The sequence below is a fragment of the Armigeres subalbatus genome, unplaced genomic scaffold (assembly GCF_024139115.2).
Source record: "Armigeres subalbatus isolate Guangzhou_Male unplaced genomic scaffold, GZ_Asu_2 Contig1854, whole genome shotgun sequence".
In the NCBI taxonomy this organism is placed as follows: domain Eukaryota; kingdom Metazoa; phylum Arthropoda; class Insecta; order Diptera; family Culicidae; genus Armigeres; species Armigeres subalbatus.
Window position 1 is genome coordinate 165,012 of NW_026942677.1, and position 18,401 is coordinate 183,412.

The following is an 18,401-nucleotide window of genomic DNA, read 5'->3' on the forward strand; positions in this document are numbered from 1 at the left end:
TGGACACAATGGTCCGCATGTGGCTCAAAGCATCAATTCCATACTCAGGTTTTGGCAGAAAATGGTTTTAAAAAAATCGCGTTAATTTACGATGTAATTACGAATTGACCATTTTTACGGATGTTCCGGATCTTCCAGGGGACCACCCAGTGGACACAATGGTCCGTATGTAGGTCGAAGCATCAATTCCAGACTCAGGGTTGGGCAAAAAATTATTCTGAAAAAGTCCCGTCCCTGTACAATGGAATTTACGAATTGACTATTTTTAAGGATGTTCCGGATCTTCCAGGGGACCACCCAGTGGACACAATAGTCCGTATGTAGATCGAAGCATCAATTCCATACTCGGGGTTCAGCAAAAAATAATTTTAAAAAAGTCCCGTCGCTGTACGATGGAATTTACAAATTGACCATTCTTACGGATGTTCCGGATCTTCCAGGGGACCACCCAGTGGACATAATGGTCCGTGTTTAGGTCAAAGTATCAATTCCATACTCAGGGTTCAGCAAAAAAAACCTTCTAAAAAGGTCCCGTCGAAGGTCCGTATGAAGGTCGAAGTATCAATTCCATACTCAGGGTTCAGCAAAAAATAATTCTAAAAGAAATCCCGTCGCTGTACGATGGAATTTACGAATTGACCATTTTTACGTATGTTCCGGATCTTCCAGAAGACCACCCAGTGGACACAATGGCCCGCATGTGGCTCAAAGCATCAATTCCATACTCAGGTTTTGGCAGAAAATGGTTCTGAAAAACTCGCGTCGCTTTACGATGTAATTACGAATTGAACATTTTTACGTACACACTTAATTTTTTTCGCCGAAATCTCAGCATTTTTTGTTTATTTTCCCGAGGTGGGCACCACCGAATTTCAGCAAACATGATTTTTGCCGAGATCTCAGTGAAAGTGACATTTCAGTTGTTGAGATACGGTAAATATTTTGCCGAAAATCAGTAACAAACCAATTTTTCTGCCGAATTTCAGTTCTGAAATTTACTGAGGTACAGCGGTGCCCGATTTTGCCGAGCTCGAGAAAGAAAAACTTAGTGTGTATGTTCCGGATCATCCAGGGGACACCCCAGTGGACACAATGGTCCGTATGTAGGTCGAAGCATCAATTCCATACTCAGGGTTCATCAAAACATAATTCTAAAAAAATCCCGTTGCTGTACAATGGAATTAACGAATTGACCATTTTTACGGATGTCCCGGATCTTCCAGGGGACCACCCAGAGGACACAATAGTCCGTATGTAGGTCGAAGCATTAATTCCATACTCAGGGTTCATCAAAAATTAATTCTAATAAAATCCCGTTGCTGTACGATGGAATTTACGAATTGACCATTTTGACGGATGTTCCGGATCTTCCAGGGGACCACTCAGTGGACACAATGGTCCGTATGTAGGTCGAAGCATCAATTCCATACTAAGGGTTGGGCAAAAAATAATTCTAAAAAAATCCCGTCGCTCTACGATGGAATTTACGAATTGACCATTTTAACGGATGTTCCGGATCTTCCAGTGGACAACCCAGTGGACACAATGGTCCGTATGTAGTTCGAAGCATCAATTCCATACTCAAGGTTCAGCAAAAAAAATAATTCTAAAAAAGTCCCGTCGCTATACGATGGAATTTACGAATTGACCATTTTTACGGATGTTCCGGATCATCCAGGGGACCACCCAGTGGACATAAAGGCCGGAAGTGGGTCAAAGCACCTACTCAGGGTTCGGCAGAAAATGGTTCTAAAAAAATCCCGTTGCTGTACGATGGAATTTACGAATTGACCATTTTTACGGATGTTCCGGATATTCCAGGTGGCCACCCGGTGGCCTTTAAAACACACACACCTCCAAAAATATGTACATGCACTTGAGCAGCCTTTGTCCCAGTGACATACGCAATGATTCATATAATCAAACACTCATATAAATATACAGGCCCTCTGTTATATGATTGGGTACCCGGGTACCCCGTCACCCGTTTAAGGGGTATAAATAGTATTCGACCCCTAATAAGCGCTCTAATCGCAACCTGGACCTCAAACTTTGCCCATCGCTTCGTCTCAACATTCTACGAGATGTCAGAAAGTTTCAAAGTATTTGAACTTATCTACAACAAGTTATTTAACTTTCAATATCAGAATGGGTACCCGGGTACCCCGTCACTCACATAAGGGTTAAGAAAGGGCACAGTCTGGAGTGCGCCAATTACTGAGAATATAACCCCCCCTTACAAAATTATGTCCCGTATTCTGTTCAACAGATTGAGACCGCTTTAAGAGTCCTTCGTCGGCGAATACCAGGTTTTCGTGAGGGTCGATCAACGACGGATCAAATGTTCACCCTGAGACAAATTCTTGATAAATTCCAGGAGTACAACTTGCAGACACATCATCTGTTTATTGATTTCAAGGCGGCGTACGATTCAGTGAAACGGAATGAATTATGGCAAATTATGCTTGAACATGGTTTTCCAGCGAACTGATACGGCTGATGCGTATAACGTTGGACGGATCGAAATCAAGTGTAAGGGTTGCGGATGAAATATCGACGTCATTTGTTACCTTAGATGGGTTAAATCAAGGTGATGCACTCTCGAATCTACTGTTCAATATAGCGCTCGATGGAGCGGTTAGAAGAGCTGGTGTGCAAAGAAGCGGTACCATTATCACAAGATCGCATATGATCCTGGGATTTGCGGACGCTATCGATATTATCGGGATTGATCGCCGTGCCGTGGAAGAGGCTTTTGTGCCTTTTAAGAGGGAGACAGCGAGGATTTGACTCACGATCAATACCAGCAAAACGAAGTACATGGTCGCTGGCAATCAACGTGGGTTCATTAGTGGTGGTGGTAATGAAATGGTGCTGGATGGTGAAAAATTTTAAGTGGTGGGAGAATTTGCGTAGCTTGGAACATTAGTGACGTGCGATAATGATGTTACCCGCGAGGTGAAAAGGCGTATTACAGCTGCAAATAGGGCTTATTACGGACTTCGTAACCAGCTTAAGTCCCGTAGTCTGCAAACGAAAACAAAACTCGGGCTGTATACTACTCTGATTCTTCCGGTGGCTTTATACGGCCATGAAACATGGACGTTAAAGGAGGCTGATCGGAGAGCTTTCGGAGTGTTTGACCGTAAGGTGCTGCGGACAATACCCGGCAGTAAACAGGAGAACGGTATCTGGCGGCGTCGCATGAATCACGAATTGTACCAGGTGTATAAAGGGCTGGATATTATTAAGCTTATATAACACGGCAGACTATGGTGGGCTGGTCACGTTGTTCGTATGTCGGAAGAACGTCAAGCGAAGATAATATTTAGTAAAGAACCCGGAAGAGGCCGCAGGCTTCGTGGAAGGCCGCGTACACGATGGCTTTTTGCAGTTGAAGAGGACCTGAGGGCGCTCAATGTTCAGGGCGACTGGAAGCGATTGGCCCAGGATCGAGTCCAGTGGAGAAGGATACTCCATTCGGCGTAGGTTTATCGAAGAGCTGTAGCCCATCAAGTATGCTGATCGCTGTAGTCTGCTGGGGCTAGATACTCTTGATAAGCGGAGAAACGTGGCGCAAGCCGTTTTTATCGCCAAACTTCCGTTATCCGAGTACGACGTGTCAGATTTGTTGGCAAAAATTCCATTGTATTCACCCTCACGATCCCTTTGACCTCGAGATTTGATCTTCGAAGCTATGATCCGCCATTTCAACGAGGTGTCGGACCAATTCGACTTCAACATCTGTTCATCCGCGTTTCATCAACGGCTAAACAGATATTTTATCAACTGAACTTTAGTTTTAAGTTTTCATGTAGACGACACAGTCAGATGAATTAAGCAAAATAAATAAATAGATAAATACGAAACACGATTGACTCAATGCAGAGGAGTTTCCCTTGGAAATTGAAAAGAAATTCAAAGTGAGCGGTTGTTTCTTTGAATTTTTACTCGTACTCTCGGGACGTCCTGGTTCTGAACGGCTTTAGGCAAGAAGATTCACGCTTCGATTGTGTGCTGCTCAATACCTTGGTGTTCGTATTAATAGCCTTTAGCAAAACAATAATGTTTGTTTTGTATAAATCTGAAAAACAACTGAATGAATAGTTACTAACTTGATTGTAGGTGATACTGGATACCTAGAAGATTATGTAAATAATATGAATTGTGGAATTGGGGAACAAAGCTACACCATGCCAAATTTTGTATGAAAATCGGCCATTGCTGGTCTCCATGCCTCCCTTTCACTCTATCGCTTCATTCACGCCCTAGCTTTCAATCTGTTGATTTTCAATTATCTTTCGATTATCTACTCCCTCAAACATTAATTATTTGATAAATCTCCCGCACGTCTAACACAAGTTTTTTTCCCATATTTTTAAAATCATTGATAGGATGATGATTTGGACATAAAGTACAACCATATCGCAGCGCTAAATTTTAGAGTTGAACAACAACCCCACTTACATAACCACATCAGTGCCACTTTGTACAGAAGGCTGATGATATTGTTCGCATCCACCACGCCGCATCCAACTGAATCCGGATGATGAAACATTACAATAATCCACGCTCATGTTGTTGGCATCGTGTCGTGGTCGACGCAAAGTACATCGAACCTCCGATCGAGTTGAACCGCAAGCAAGCTGTCACAGTGGTGAGGCTGATGGCCAACCTCATGATGATCGTTATTAGAGCTGACAATGATGATGATGGAACGAAATCAATTTGCTCTTTTATGATCTCAAAGTATGCGCTCAACGCATGGGCTTATTACGGAAGATAAGACTTTCACCTTCATTCGTTCCATTAATGGATCGATTGGTGGTGTGTTTGATATGTTCCGATCAAACAGTAGTCACGTCGTGGTGGTCTTTGCGGCAGAGCATTAGTGATTAATCATAGATTTAATCATGATTAATGAATAATGGGCTATTTAATCATTATTCATTAATCATAATCATACAAAAAATATGATTTATTCATTTATCACTAATCGTTATTCATAGAATTTTACATTTAATCATTAATCACTAATCATATTCATAATTGTTTTGAGTTTATTCATTAATCATCAATTTTAATCATTGCATACATCGCCTTTGTTCATTAATCTTCAATCATAATCATTTAATTTTCATACCTTTCAATAACACAATTTGGTAAAAATATTACTTGATAACTGATCACTATGCAAACCATTCAATTTGATTATTCATAATCATTAATCATACCGATCTTTAATCATTAATCATACACATATTGTGTCAGCATTTAATCACGATCGGTAATCGTTAATCATACTCCAAACGTTTTATTCATTAATCATAATCGTTAATCATTGTCAAAAATTAATTCAATCGTTAATCATAATCATTAATCATTGCGAAAAATGATTAAATCATTAATTATAATCTTTAATCATAGAGTTGAATGATTTAATCATAACAAATTTAATCATTCATTCGAAGCTTTATTCATTAACGCTCTGCTTTGCGGGGGGTGCATTGTGTCTCGTGACGGTTAACCGCCAGTAATCATCTTGCTGCCACCGCAGATAAAAGATCATTTACCTCCGGTGCGGAAGACAGAGCCAAACTCGGAGCCAAACTGCCCCACTGGTGCGCTCGAAAGTGCCATTTGCGCCAGGTTATGTTGAGTGTGTTTCTGATGCAGATGTCATTATCCAATTACGATGACTCGAAGGTGGAAGACGACTTGTCGCCGATGGTGTTTGCCTTTCGTATCCACACCGTGGACCCGGTTTCCGTTCGTTGAGCTTTTCATGCTTGGTAAAAGCGCCTTCCATCAATGGCAATAATGGGACCGGGTGTGATTATGCAAAAAAATGTAACGTACTGCCTCGGGATGGAAAAACGTGTCGAACGAAAACAGAAACCATTAACGCGACCAGGTGGAAGTGTTTTGCAATCACATCGTCGAATCTAATATGGGCTCTGGTTTACGGTTGCGGAACATCCGGCATCAAGCTCATACATAACTATTTTGACTTTAAATTTTGTTACAAGTTTGATTGATTACCAATCACCATTACGGTTACAAGCATCCAAAACTCAGGGTACAAGTACTATTGATTGGGCATTCCTATAGTGTATGAACATCATCATTCAAAATAGTTCATTATCTATGATTTATTTAACGCTATAGAATGATTAATTTTATCAATCACATTCGAGTATTTAAATTGTTTGGATTCATCGAGTTAGTTAACTTATTGAGTACTTACTGATATTGCAATTTTGAGCTGTTTGCCTGTTTATTACTGCTCATGAGTATTTCCTTAAATCCAATTCCCCTTTTTGTATCTCTATTTGATTTAAAGATTTAGTCCGATGTATGGATTTATATGAATTGCCTGCTTGTTCCAACGCACTACTACAAATATTGTAGAACTGGTATTCTTCTTTCTAATGTTCATGGTCAGGAGTACAATATCTAATTTAAAATATGTTTGATTTCAAAATACATGAACGATACATTGAGAAATGTACAGACAGGATTAGGCAAATAATAAAATAGTTCTTCCAATTTGATTGCTTTATTGGGCAGCTAATTCTTCACGATTTTTTTATTTTCAAAACCCGTTGTTTGCTCCAAACCATTAAGGTCAATTGTGGAATCCCTCCATTATCAGTGGGGAGAATTGTCTGATCTATTTTTTCTAATGTAATCATCACTCACTCATTAACAGTGCCCGCTCATTCATTTATCCAACTCCACTTTCTTCCATTGCAGATACCCCCGGTCGTGACTCGAAACGAGAGTAATGACCACCATCGGAAACGATAGTAAAAGCAACAACAGCAACATCAGCCACGATTGACCGATCGATCCATCCGCGTCGGAAGATGTGATACAAAGCATCACAAACGCCGAAGAAATGAACGAAAAAGGCATTGACTGCCATTACCGATCACCTCCATTGAAATAGCTCCGAATAGACCGGCGTCCATTCTTTCTTTCACTCAGCAAAACACTTCCTATTTTTCTTACGAAACCATCCCGCCTTCTGGGACCAGACATCTAACCATGCGGAGAAATGTGCAGAATGGGGTGGTCCCCTTTCGATTAAGACCCTGTCGAAGTGACCGCGGCAACCCCAATAGAACATTGGCTTCGACGGTTGTTGGGCTTCTGACGGTTGGATTACTGCTTGTGACCACGACGTATCCCGTTCAGGGAGGCATCATTGTTAAGCGACAGGCCGAAGATCCTACCACCACTTCAAATCCGATCGAAGATTCCGATCAATTCACTCCGGATCCCACCACTCGATCGGTGGAATTCGAATCCAATGAAGCGTCAACACCTCATGCCATAGAGTTCGGTTACGATATTGAAAAGAATGCATCTTCAGAACTGGGCACGGTGGCCGAGCTGAATCAGGCAGCAGTCGAAACAACGGAACCAACCGAGATTGCACCGGCGTCGATGACTGTTGCACCATCGATTGCAGCCCCGAAGGCTCCTCCCACCAGACCGGATGCCCCAACAACCGTCGTAGCCCCTACAAGGGGTGCTAGTCCTTCTTCCACTGAACCCGCTGGGCAGACGCTCGCTCGACACAGTTGGGTAGCGCAAGCGGCTGCAACGGAAATCTCTGCCGAAGAAGTTGAAAAGGACGATTCTCGAGAGGTAACGACAGAAGAGCCTCTCAGTGAAACCACCACCGTCGCCAGTGCAACTGAAGAATTCGAAGTTTTAGATAGTCGACCAGTTGTGGAGGAACAGAAAGATGATACCAGTAAACTACGGTTTGAACTCGATAGGTGAGTTAATCTTTTCTGATTTCATACCAGAGGATTTTTATTTTATTACTGTTTTCACAAGCAGGGATATGGATATATGAACAAAAATATTTAGTTTTGTTTAGATAGAAGCAGAAACAAAGTTCAAATTTAAGCAATTTAAAAAAAATGAGCTGACAAAAGTCTTTTACAAAATTCCAGTGTGAGGAAAAGCTGGGAAAATTATACCCAAACTCTTGATTTTTTTCCCCTAAGTTCAACCTAAATACCGTGAGTGTACCATATTCTGCGCAATTGACCTTCCATCATTTTTTTGCCTTTCTCGTATACAAAGTATACGTAAAGGCTATATGTTCGCTCCAAAAACGAACTTTTGATTGGAGTCCCGGAGACCCATAGTGTTATATACCGATCGACTCAGCTCGACGAATTGAGGTGATGTCTGTGTGTATGTGTGTGTGTTTGTGTGTGTATGTGTGTGTGTGTGTGTGTGTGTGTGTGTGTGTGTGTGTGTGTGTGTGTGTGTGTGTGTGTGTGCGCAAAATAATCTCACTCATTTTTCAGGCACTTATCCTTAACCGATTTGCTCGCAACAAGTTTCATTCGACGTAGAATCTTATCCATTTGTTTCGTATTGAACATTGGCAATCGGAATATGGGTTTCGAAGTTATGGCCAAAATTCATTTTTTTACATAAGAAACACGTACAAAATTCTCTCTCATTTTTCAGGCACTTATCTTTAACGGATTTTCTCGCAACAAGTTGCATTCGACGCGAAATCTTGTCCCATTGTTTCGTATTGAAAATTGGCGGAATCGGACTATGGGATTCGGAGTTAAGGCCAAAATATATTTTTTTATAAGAAAAATTCTCACTCACTTTTTAGGCACTTAGTCTTAGCTGATTTACTCGCAATAAGTTTCATTCGACGTAGAATCTTGCCCAATTGTTTCGTATTGAAAATTGGCCCAATCGGACTATGGGTTTCAAAGTTATGGCCAAAATTCATTTTTGCCTTTCTCGTATACAAAGTATACGTAAAGGCTATATGTTCGCTCCAAAAACGAACTTTTGATAGGAGTCCCGGAGACCCATAGTGTTATATACCGATCGACTCAGCTCGACGAATTGAGGTGATGTCTGTGTGTGCGTGTGTGTGTTTTTTTTTTTTTTTTTTTTTAGTTTTGACACTTTCGTCTGCACTTCCTCGCAAAACTGCTTGGAAAAATTCACCATCTCCCCTTGCGGCCTGCTAGGGGGATTGGGCTCTGGGGATCACGCCTGCTAAGTTACCTTCCACAATTAGGTAATCTTGCTTCTATGGAAATTTGCTTCCAACGTGGTGGGAGGAAAAACCCTCGACTGAGGGAAAAAACCTCCTTTACTTGTTTTGTTACCTTGCTTCCCCTCGGACCGCAAGATAACTGTCTACTTCATGGATTCTACCATCTGAATTTTCCATCTTTCCATCCTATTCGTGTCTATGCCTAAACTTCTCCGGTACTACCAATATGCTTTACTTCGGAAAAGTCGGCCTGTTGTGCTGTTCAGCACCACTCCTTCATACTATCGCCGGTGTACCCAGCCTTCACCTTGAAGTGACTGGTGTCTCGGCGACTTTAGCAGCTCATTCTTCACAATCTACTCGGCCTCGTGCCAACGGGGAATCTAACAGAGGCCTGGCGAAGGAGGTTCTTCCGATACCGACGCCAACCAGCCGAGTGCCAAGGTCAGTCCAGCGATTCCGTGCGTGTGTGTATGTGTGTGTGTATGTGTGTGTGTGTATGTGTGTGCGCAAAATAATCTCACTCATTTTTCAGGCACTTATCCTTAACCGATTTGCTCGCAACAAGTTTCATTCGACGTAGAATCTTGCCCAATTGTTTCGTATTGAAAATTGGCCCAATCGGACTATGGGTTTCGAAGTTATGGCCAAAATTCATTTTTTTACATAAGAACACGTACAAAATTCTCACTCATTTTTCAGGCACTTATTTTTAACGGATTTTCTCGCAACAAGTTGCATTCGACGTGAAATCTCGTCCCATTGTTTCGTATTTAAAATTAGCGGAATCGGACTATGGGATTCGGAATTATGGCCAAATATATTTTTTTATAAGAAAAATTCTCACTCACTTTTTAGGCACTTACTCTTAGCTGATTTACTCGCAAAAAGTTGCATTCGACGTAGAATCTTGCCCAATTGTTTCGTATTGAAAATTGGCGGAATCGGACTATGGGTTTCAAAGTTATGGCCAAAATTCATTTTTGCCTTTCTCGTATACAAAGTATACGTAAAGGCTATATGTTCGCTCCAAAAACGAACTTTTGATAGGAGTCCCGGAGACCCATAGTGTTATATACCGATCGACTCAGCTCGACGAATTGAGGTGATGTCTGTGTGTATGTGTGTGTATGTGTGTGTGTGTATGTGTGTGTGTGTATGTGTGCGCGCAAAATAATCTCACTCATTTTTCAAGCACTTATACTTAACCGATTTGCTCGCAACAAGTTTTTTTCGACTCGGAATCTTGTTTCATTGTTTCGTATTGAAAACTGGCCCAATCGGAATTATGGCCAAAATTTTTTTTTTATAAGTAAAATTCTCATTCACTTTTTAGGCACTTACTCTTAGCTGATTTACTCGCAACAAGCTTCATTCGACGTAGAATCTTGCCCAATTGTTTCGTATTGAAAATTGGCCCAATCGGACTATGGGTTTCGAAGTTATGGCCAAAATTCATTTTTGCCTTTCTCGTATGCAAAGTATACGTAAAGGCTATATGTTCGCTCCAAAAACGAACATTTGATAGGAGTCCCGGAGACCCATAGTGTTATATACCGATCGACTCAGCTCGACGAATTGAGGTGATGTCTGTGTGTGCGTGTGTGTGTATGTGTGTGTGTAAGTGTGTGCGCAAAATAATCTCACTCATTTTTCAGGCACTTATCCTTAACCGATTTGCTCGCAACAAGTTGCATTCGACGCGGAATCTTGTCCCATTGTTTCGTATCGAAAATTGGCCCAATCGGACTATGGGCTTCGGAATTATGGCCAAAATATATTTTTTTATAAGAAAAATTCTCACTCACTTTTTGGCATTTACTCTTAGCTGATTTACTCGCAACAAGTTTTATTCGACGTAGAATCTTGTCCAATTGTTTCGTATTAAAAATTGACACAATCGGACTATAAGCTTCGGAATTGTGGCCAAAATATATTTTTTATAAGAAAAAATCTCACTCACTTTTTGGCACTTACTCTTAGCTGATTTACTCGCAACAAGTTGCATTCGTCGTAGAATCTTGTCCCATTATTTCGTATTGAAAATTGGCGGAATCGGACTATGGGATTCGGAGTAATGGCCAAAATACATTTTTCAAAAATGTACCCTCAGCCGATTTGCTCTCAGGAAGTTGCATTCGATGCAGAATCCGGTCCCATTGTTTCCTGTTGAAAATTGGCCGGATCGGACTATAGGATCAGAAGTTATGGTCAAAATCCTTTTTTCACCAAAAGTGCATAGAAATTACTCACTCGAAAGAAACGAGAAAGGCACCATCAAATAGCCAGAGGCTTAAAAAAATATGGGTTCTTTGGAAAAGTTAACCTTAAGTAAGCCAAAGAATCGTCTGAGATGATACAACGAAATACAATGTTGACAGGAAAGGACAATCAAGATTTTTTTTTCAAAATTGAAGTGTCAGATCATACCAGATGTAATTCTGTAGGATGTTTTGTTTATGTTCTGTTCATAATAGTAAAGAAAAATATTAAATACAAAATTCACATTTTATAAACCGATGTCTTGTGCCTAATCGTGCGTCCCCCTTTACGCATATTCCTAAATGTGCGCATTTTTGTTCCTAATTATGCGCGATTAAAATAAAGACTCCCCCTAAAAAAATAGAAATTTTCCACAGAAAATAGGGAAAGTACCAATGAAGAAATCAGAGTATCAGCGGCTGTTCGGCCACATTGAGAGTTGACGTAAAGACAATGTCAACTTCTCTCCACGAACAGCCTAGATAGCCGTGTGGTGTCGGCAGCTGGTTATCTGGCTAAGAATAACATTACGGATTGCCTGTTCCAGTGGTAAAAGTCCACCATACAGGTGACCCCTAATTCTCGGTGTGATGTGGCTTTATGCTTACCGTGCCTACGAATGAATGGTTAGGGGGGTCTAATAAGAACCTAACCGCAAACGGAGCCTGTGCCACCAGGGGCCCCTTCACAGTATTTTAGCCATCGCTGCGCTAACCGGAGCTATGGCGTAGTTGACTTTTTACTTCTCCGAGATAATCGGCTACTCTTATTCAATCTCATCGTGAGGTTAAATAAGAGTGGGGTTATGAATATGTGTTTTAATTAGTTTTCAACAAATTGTCACCTATATGGATTCGCATTATGCGTTTATTACAATGTGCTTAATGTATGTTATCGATATGGATTCGCATTATGCGTTTTTTCACAGTGTACTCTGTGTCTCGTCCTTGACGTTTGGCTGCGGTTACTCTTGTTCAATCTCAACGTGAGGTTAAATAAGAGTGGGGTTATGAATATGTGTTTTACTTAGTTTTCAACAAATTGTCACCTATATGGATTCGCATTATGCGTTTTTCACAGTGTACTCTGTGTCTCATCTTTGACGTTCGGCTTTGGCTACTCTTGTTCAATCTCAACGTGAGTGTGGGGTTATGAATATGTGTTTTACTTAGTTTTTCAACAAACTTCCACCTATATGGATTCGCATTATGCATTTTGTTTACAATGTACTTTGTGTTTGTCACCTATATGGATTCGCATTATGCGTTTTTCACAGCGTACTCTGTGTTTCGTCTTTGACGTTCGGCTTCAGCTACTCTTGTTTAATCTCAACTCGAGGTTGAATAAGGGTGAGGTTATGAATATGTTTTTTTTTACTAATTTTTTTTTCAACGAATTGTCACCTATATGGATTTGCATTTTTACAATGTACTTTGTGTATGTTACCTTTATGGATTCGCATTATGCGTTTTTCCCAGTGTACTCTGTGTCTCGTCCTTGACGTTCGGCTTCGGCTACTCTTGTTCAATCTCAACGTGAGGTTCAATAAGAATGGGGTTATGAAAATGTTTTTTTTACTAATTTTTTTTTCAACGAATTGTCACCTATATGGATTTGCATTATGCGTTTTTTTTACAATGTACATTGTGTATGTTACCTATATGGATTCGCATTATACGTTTTTCACAGTGTACTCTGTGTTTCGTTCTTGACGTTCGGGTTCGGCTACTCTTGTTCAATCTCAACGTGAGGTTCAATAAGAATGGGGTTATGAATATGTGTTTTACTTAGTTTTCAACAAATTGCCACCTATATGGATTCGCATTATGCGGTTTTTACAATGTACTTTGTGATTGTCACCTATATGGATTCGCATTATGCGTTTTTCACAGTGCACTCTGTGTTTCGTCTTTGACGTTTGTCCATTGTTACGTCTTCTGTGTTTTTGTGACACCTCTCTTTAGTCCCTAGCTGAATGCGTGTGAGTCTACATAATTGGCTTTCCTATAAATGGTTCCATTCTACTTTCCAACTTCACTTCCTATTCCTGTCCCCTTTTCACTTCCTTTTCCGTCAGGTAAATGATGAGAAAGGCCAGTGAAGGCGATGGCACAAATCTCCCAAATTGAGGGGAACGTGCCTCCTGAGCCGACGTTCTGATACCTGATACCTGATGGGCAGTCAATCAAGCCCAAGCTCGATTTTTAAAACAGCCAGAGGCTTAAAAAAATATGGGTTCTTTGGAAAAGTTTACCTTAAGTAAACCAAATAATCGACTGAGATGATAAAACGAAATACAATATATTAGACAGAAAAGGACAATTAGGATTTTTTTCAAAATTAAAGTGTCAGATCATTTCCAGATGTAATTCCGTAGGATGTTTTGTTTATGTTCTGTTCATAATAGTAGAAAAAAATATTAAATACAAAATTCACATTTTATAAACCGATGTCTTGTGCCTAATCGTGCGACCCCCTTTAGGCATATTCCTAAATATGCGCATTTTTGTTCCTAATTATGCGCGACTAAAATAAAGACTCCCCCTAAAAAAATTAGAAATTTTCCACAGAAAATAAGGAAAGTACCAATGAAGAAATCAGAGTATCAGCAATAAATAAATATAAAGTTTCGGAGACGAGCCAGCCTAAGGCTGAAAGTCTCCTTAATAAAGACAATAAAAAATAGGTTTCCACAAATATTGCGAAATTTCCATAAATAAAGCAAAAATTTCAATTAGGTAAAAGAAAAAAATCCATTTGGAATCACAATGTTCCATTGAAAAAATAATTACAAAATTTCCCACAAAAAAAAAATCAATAAAATATGAGAATTTCCGAAGAAATATCAAAAAAGCAATAAAACTGAGCATTTTTTCCATAGATGACCCCTTCTTTAAAAGCGTTTATTGTTAATGGGAAATTCAATCAATTGTATTGCTTTTTTGTATTTATTATATGGAAATTTTCTTATTTTTTCATTGCACTTTATTGATAATTTTGTTTAAAGTTTTAATATTTTTAGAAAAAAAAAATTCTGTGGAAATTGATTCACTTATGAAAATTTGTTTTTTTTTTTCAATGAAACATTTTGATTTATTTATGAAAAATTATACTTTTATTATTACAATTTTTGCTTTTAAAAGTGCTCATTTATTTTTGTTTTGTGGAAAATTTTTAACTGTCTTTGGAAATTTTGTATTCTGGGCGACAGTAAATTTGTATTTGCGATGCTCAGCGTTGCATTTGTAGTTCTCGACCTCTAAAATAGACTTGTTGCTGGCGTTTGTTTTTGCCTTTCTCGTATACTAAGTATACGTAAAGGCTATATGATCGCTCCAAAAACAAACTTTTTATAGAAGGCCCGGAGGCCATAGTGTTATACCGTAGAAGGCCATAGTGTTATATACCGATCAACTCAGCTCGACGAACTGAGGTGATGTCTGTATGTGTGTTTTTTTTTTCTTCCTAAGCAATGGAGGGGGAATCTGCTCAACAGACATCTTGGGTTGTCCAGGAAGTGCGGGGTTAGGGCCACCTCCAACGAGGAAGGCAGGACTGCATCCCCGATTCGCTAAACCGTTTCCATTGCCGCCAAGCCCATCGTCCCTTCGGTACAACCAGAAAGTAATGCTTCAAATGGGGGCCAGTGCATAACGCACCCTCGAGGTTAGCTGCGTGTCCTTGCAGCATCGACCATCGTGACTCGCTTTTTTAGAAGAACACCATGGTATCGTGCCAGCGCATTGCCGGCTTTCCAAGTGGCCTTACCACGCCCTATGTCCTCGGAAGGTGGGAAGGGGCGACTTCGCGCATGCTTCCCTCTTCACGACTGGTATCAAGAATGATTAAGCCGCGTGCAGCCCAAATTGACCTCTCTGCGATATGACCAATTCATCAACATACAGAGGGACTTGCCGACGCGGTGCCTAGGCCTGCCCCAGCCTTGACGAGGACCCCTTTCCGCCCTCGGGCTCAGAACCCGCCCGGTTGACCGACGCCGCGAAAGCGACAATACCATGTTGTTCTTCGCTCGGCCACTTGTTCGATAAAAGGATCGAGTTCGACCACAGGGCACCGGTATGACCCTTGGACCACCTCTTATTTGCGCCTGAACTAGCCATTCCATGAGTCCACGCGCCACCTTCTGTGTAGCTCCGAGACGATTTGGACGATAGCCGATAAAACGGCGTTCCAGCCAACTTCATCTTTACACATCCTCCGAACTAGGTTGTCCGGGGTAGTGTCCACACCACATGTGGTCACACATTGCGCGAAAACGTGGGCACACGAACAACACGTGTTCCGCCGTTTCCTTTAAACCTGCGCACACTAGACACTCGGAGGAGGCCGAGCAAGTCAGCTGCGTTACCTGCACTGTAATTTTGCAGCCCGCTCAAACACCGGCCCCCCCATGGGGTGCTTGCTGTTCGCAGCTTTGCTGGAACAAATTAAACAATTGGGAGGGTTCGTGCAGCATTGTGCCTTACAGGTCGGCAGAGCTTGCTTCTGTCAGGGCCTTTGCAGTCCCATTGCTTGTGCCCCGGTTCCAGGCACTTGAAGCAAACTTCGGGTTGCTCGTATATGCTCACAGGGCACACCGACCATCCCACCTTGACGCTCCCTAACTTGACTTCCTTGGAGGCGTCCGCTGCAGATAGCCGAATCAATGTTACCTGCGTCCCTGCCGGACCTTTCCATAGCCGAACGACTGCGGTGGGCGTCTCCACTTCACACTGTCGCCGCAGTGCCGTGACGAGCTCTTCGACTTCGGTGATCTTGTCCAGGTCTTTAACCCTTAGATTCACCTCCGTAGTGAGTACCCTTACCTTGACCGTCTCGCCTAGGACTTCCTCCGCCAACTTTTTGTATGCGGCGCCCTTTTGCGAGACGCCCCGCTTCAGCTCGAGGATCATCTCGCCCATCCGGGTACGTCCTATTCGACGTACGTCGGCGCCGAGTTCACCGAGCTTGACGTCACTCCTCATCGCCTTCAAGACGTCCGAGTACTTAGCCTTGTCCGTCGTGATGACTAGGGCATCGCCCCTGGAGCGATTAGCGCCTACCTTAGACTTCTTGCTACCCTCATTCGCCTGGGCCTTCTTTTCGGCCCTTGACGTCTTCGGTTTCCTCTTGTTCTTGACCAAGGTCCAGGAGGCGTCATCCCCCTCTATTTCCCTGGTCTGGTGCGGCTGAGAGCTCTCAGCCTGCCGTAACCCCTTACCACCGTTTTTCTAGGGTGGACCTTTCTAGGTCCTTCCTCCCCCGGTTTTGGAAGTACCTAGCCGGGGTTCAGCTTCCCAGCCCCACTACCCTTGTTCAGGGTAGTAACCCTCCGCATTTTGGAGCGGCCCCCAGGGGGCTCATCCCCTGGAGACTGTCTCCCCCGTTTTTGTGTCTGCTCCTTTGGAGCAGTCACCCCCAGCATACCCGTGAATACTTGAGCCTCAGTCTGGGTAGACTGGGTAGACATAATAAACTATTTCGAGACAAAATTTCGTCTATATCGAAAGAAGTGTTTTTGCCTTTCTCGTACACCAAGGTGCAACGAAAAGGCCATATGTTCACTTCCAAGACGATTTTGTGATAGAAGGCACGGAGACCCATAGTGTTATATACCATAGTATATATCAGCTCGACGAATTGAGATGCTGTCTGTCTATGTGTATGTGTGTGCGTGTGTTTATGTATGTGCGCAAAATAAAACTCACTCATCTTTTAGGCATTTATCTTGATCCGATATGTTGCATTCGACGGGGAATCCTGTCCCATTGTTTCCTATTGAAAATTTGCCAGATCGGACTGTGGGATCAAAAGTTATGGCCAAAATACGATTTCTATACAAAAAACACGCTAAGAAATTCCCATTCAATATTTTTTTAGTATATCTGAGAAAGGCACAAACACCGCTAGGTGGATCAATCAGGGTTTTTTTTGGCAAATCGATTTATAATTTTGAAAATCGACTTTATTCAGTGCATGACTCAATTTGAAGTTCTTAAAATATTTTTATTCGAAAATTTGACTGATTCTCTGATAGTCACCCATACAGCACTTTTTTGTAGGACTTGTCATTTTTCCGCGGTTTTGACTTAGCAAGAAAAAACGGAATCATCGAATGGATACTGGGACGGCAAGAACGAGCTTCCCGATGGATTCCCAAAGTCCCAACATCTGGAAACGTCAATAGCCGTTACTTTTTTTCAAAGTGCGTAGAAATTACTCACTTGAAACCTCACCATCACCGCTAGGTGGAAGATTCTGGTTTTTTGTCTTTTGAGATGATGTCTGTCTGTATGTGTGTATGTGTGTGTATGTATGGGCGCAAAATAAAACTCACTCATCTTTTAGGCACTTATCTTGATCCGATTTGTTTGCAACAAGTTGCATTCGACGGAGAATCCTGCCCTTGTCATAAGACGAGTTTTTACCATCCCATTTAATTCCACCACTTGATTGTACCTTGACAGATACGTATGATGGTATGATGGTACAAACTCAAGTAAAGAAAGACAAGTAAAGACATTCCACTAAAAAGCTCAAAATAATTTTCTTAAGGCGAATCCTGTCATATTGTTTTCTTTTGAAAATTGGCCTGATTGGAAGTTATGGCCAAAATACGATTTTTATACACACACATTTCTATTTCACACTAAGAAAATCTTACCCAAGTATTTTTAGTATAATGCACGAGAAAGGCACAAACACCGCTAGGTGTATGAATCAGGAGTTTTCAGTGTCTTTTCATCCGAAATTAAACTAGTGAAGGCCATAGAGGAAGAGGCCTCAAAAATCAATTTTTGGCCTGGCATGTATGTACTTTCCTACTACAAGTAAAATAGACACTCAGACACAGAAATCGAAATAGGTATCTAATAAATAACTATCAAATAACTTAATCAAATAGAATATTTATCACGTTTTGCTGACAGTTGAACTGCCGTCACAAACAAACATATGATATGAATTTGGCATATGCCAAACAAATTACATTATAGTTTTCTTCTTTTATTATCAGTCAGACATTGAATATTTCAACAAAACATTGTGCAGAGTTTCAAGGCGTCAACTAGAAACAACTTCCACG

The 18,401-nt window shown here is 41.3% G+C and overlaps 1 protein-coding gene across 2 annotated transcripts in view; it reads left to right on the forward strand.

Annotated features, from left to right (window-relative positions):
* Positions 1-6,756: 6,756 nt before the first annotated feature.
* Positions 6,757-18,401, forward strand: part of LOC134203441 (uncharacterized) — a 50,701-nt gene continuing 39,056 nt past the window's right edge. For both annotated transcript variants that reach the window (XM_062678317.1, XM_062678318.1), the window contains exon 1: positions 6,757-7,790. In XM_062678317.1, coding sequence (XP_062534301.1) covers positions 7,051-7,790 — 740 coding nt within the window. In that variant the 5' untranslated portion in view covers positions 6,757-7,050. The remainder of the gene's footprint in view (positions 7,791-18,401) is intronic.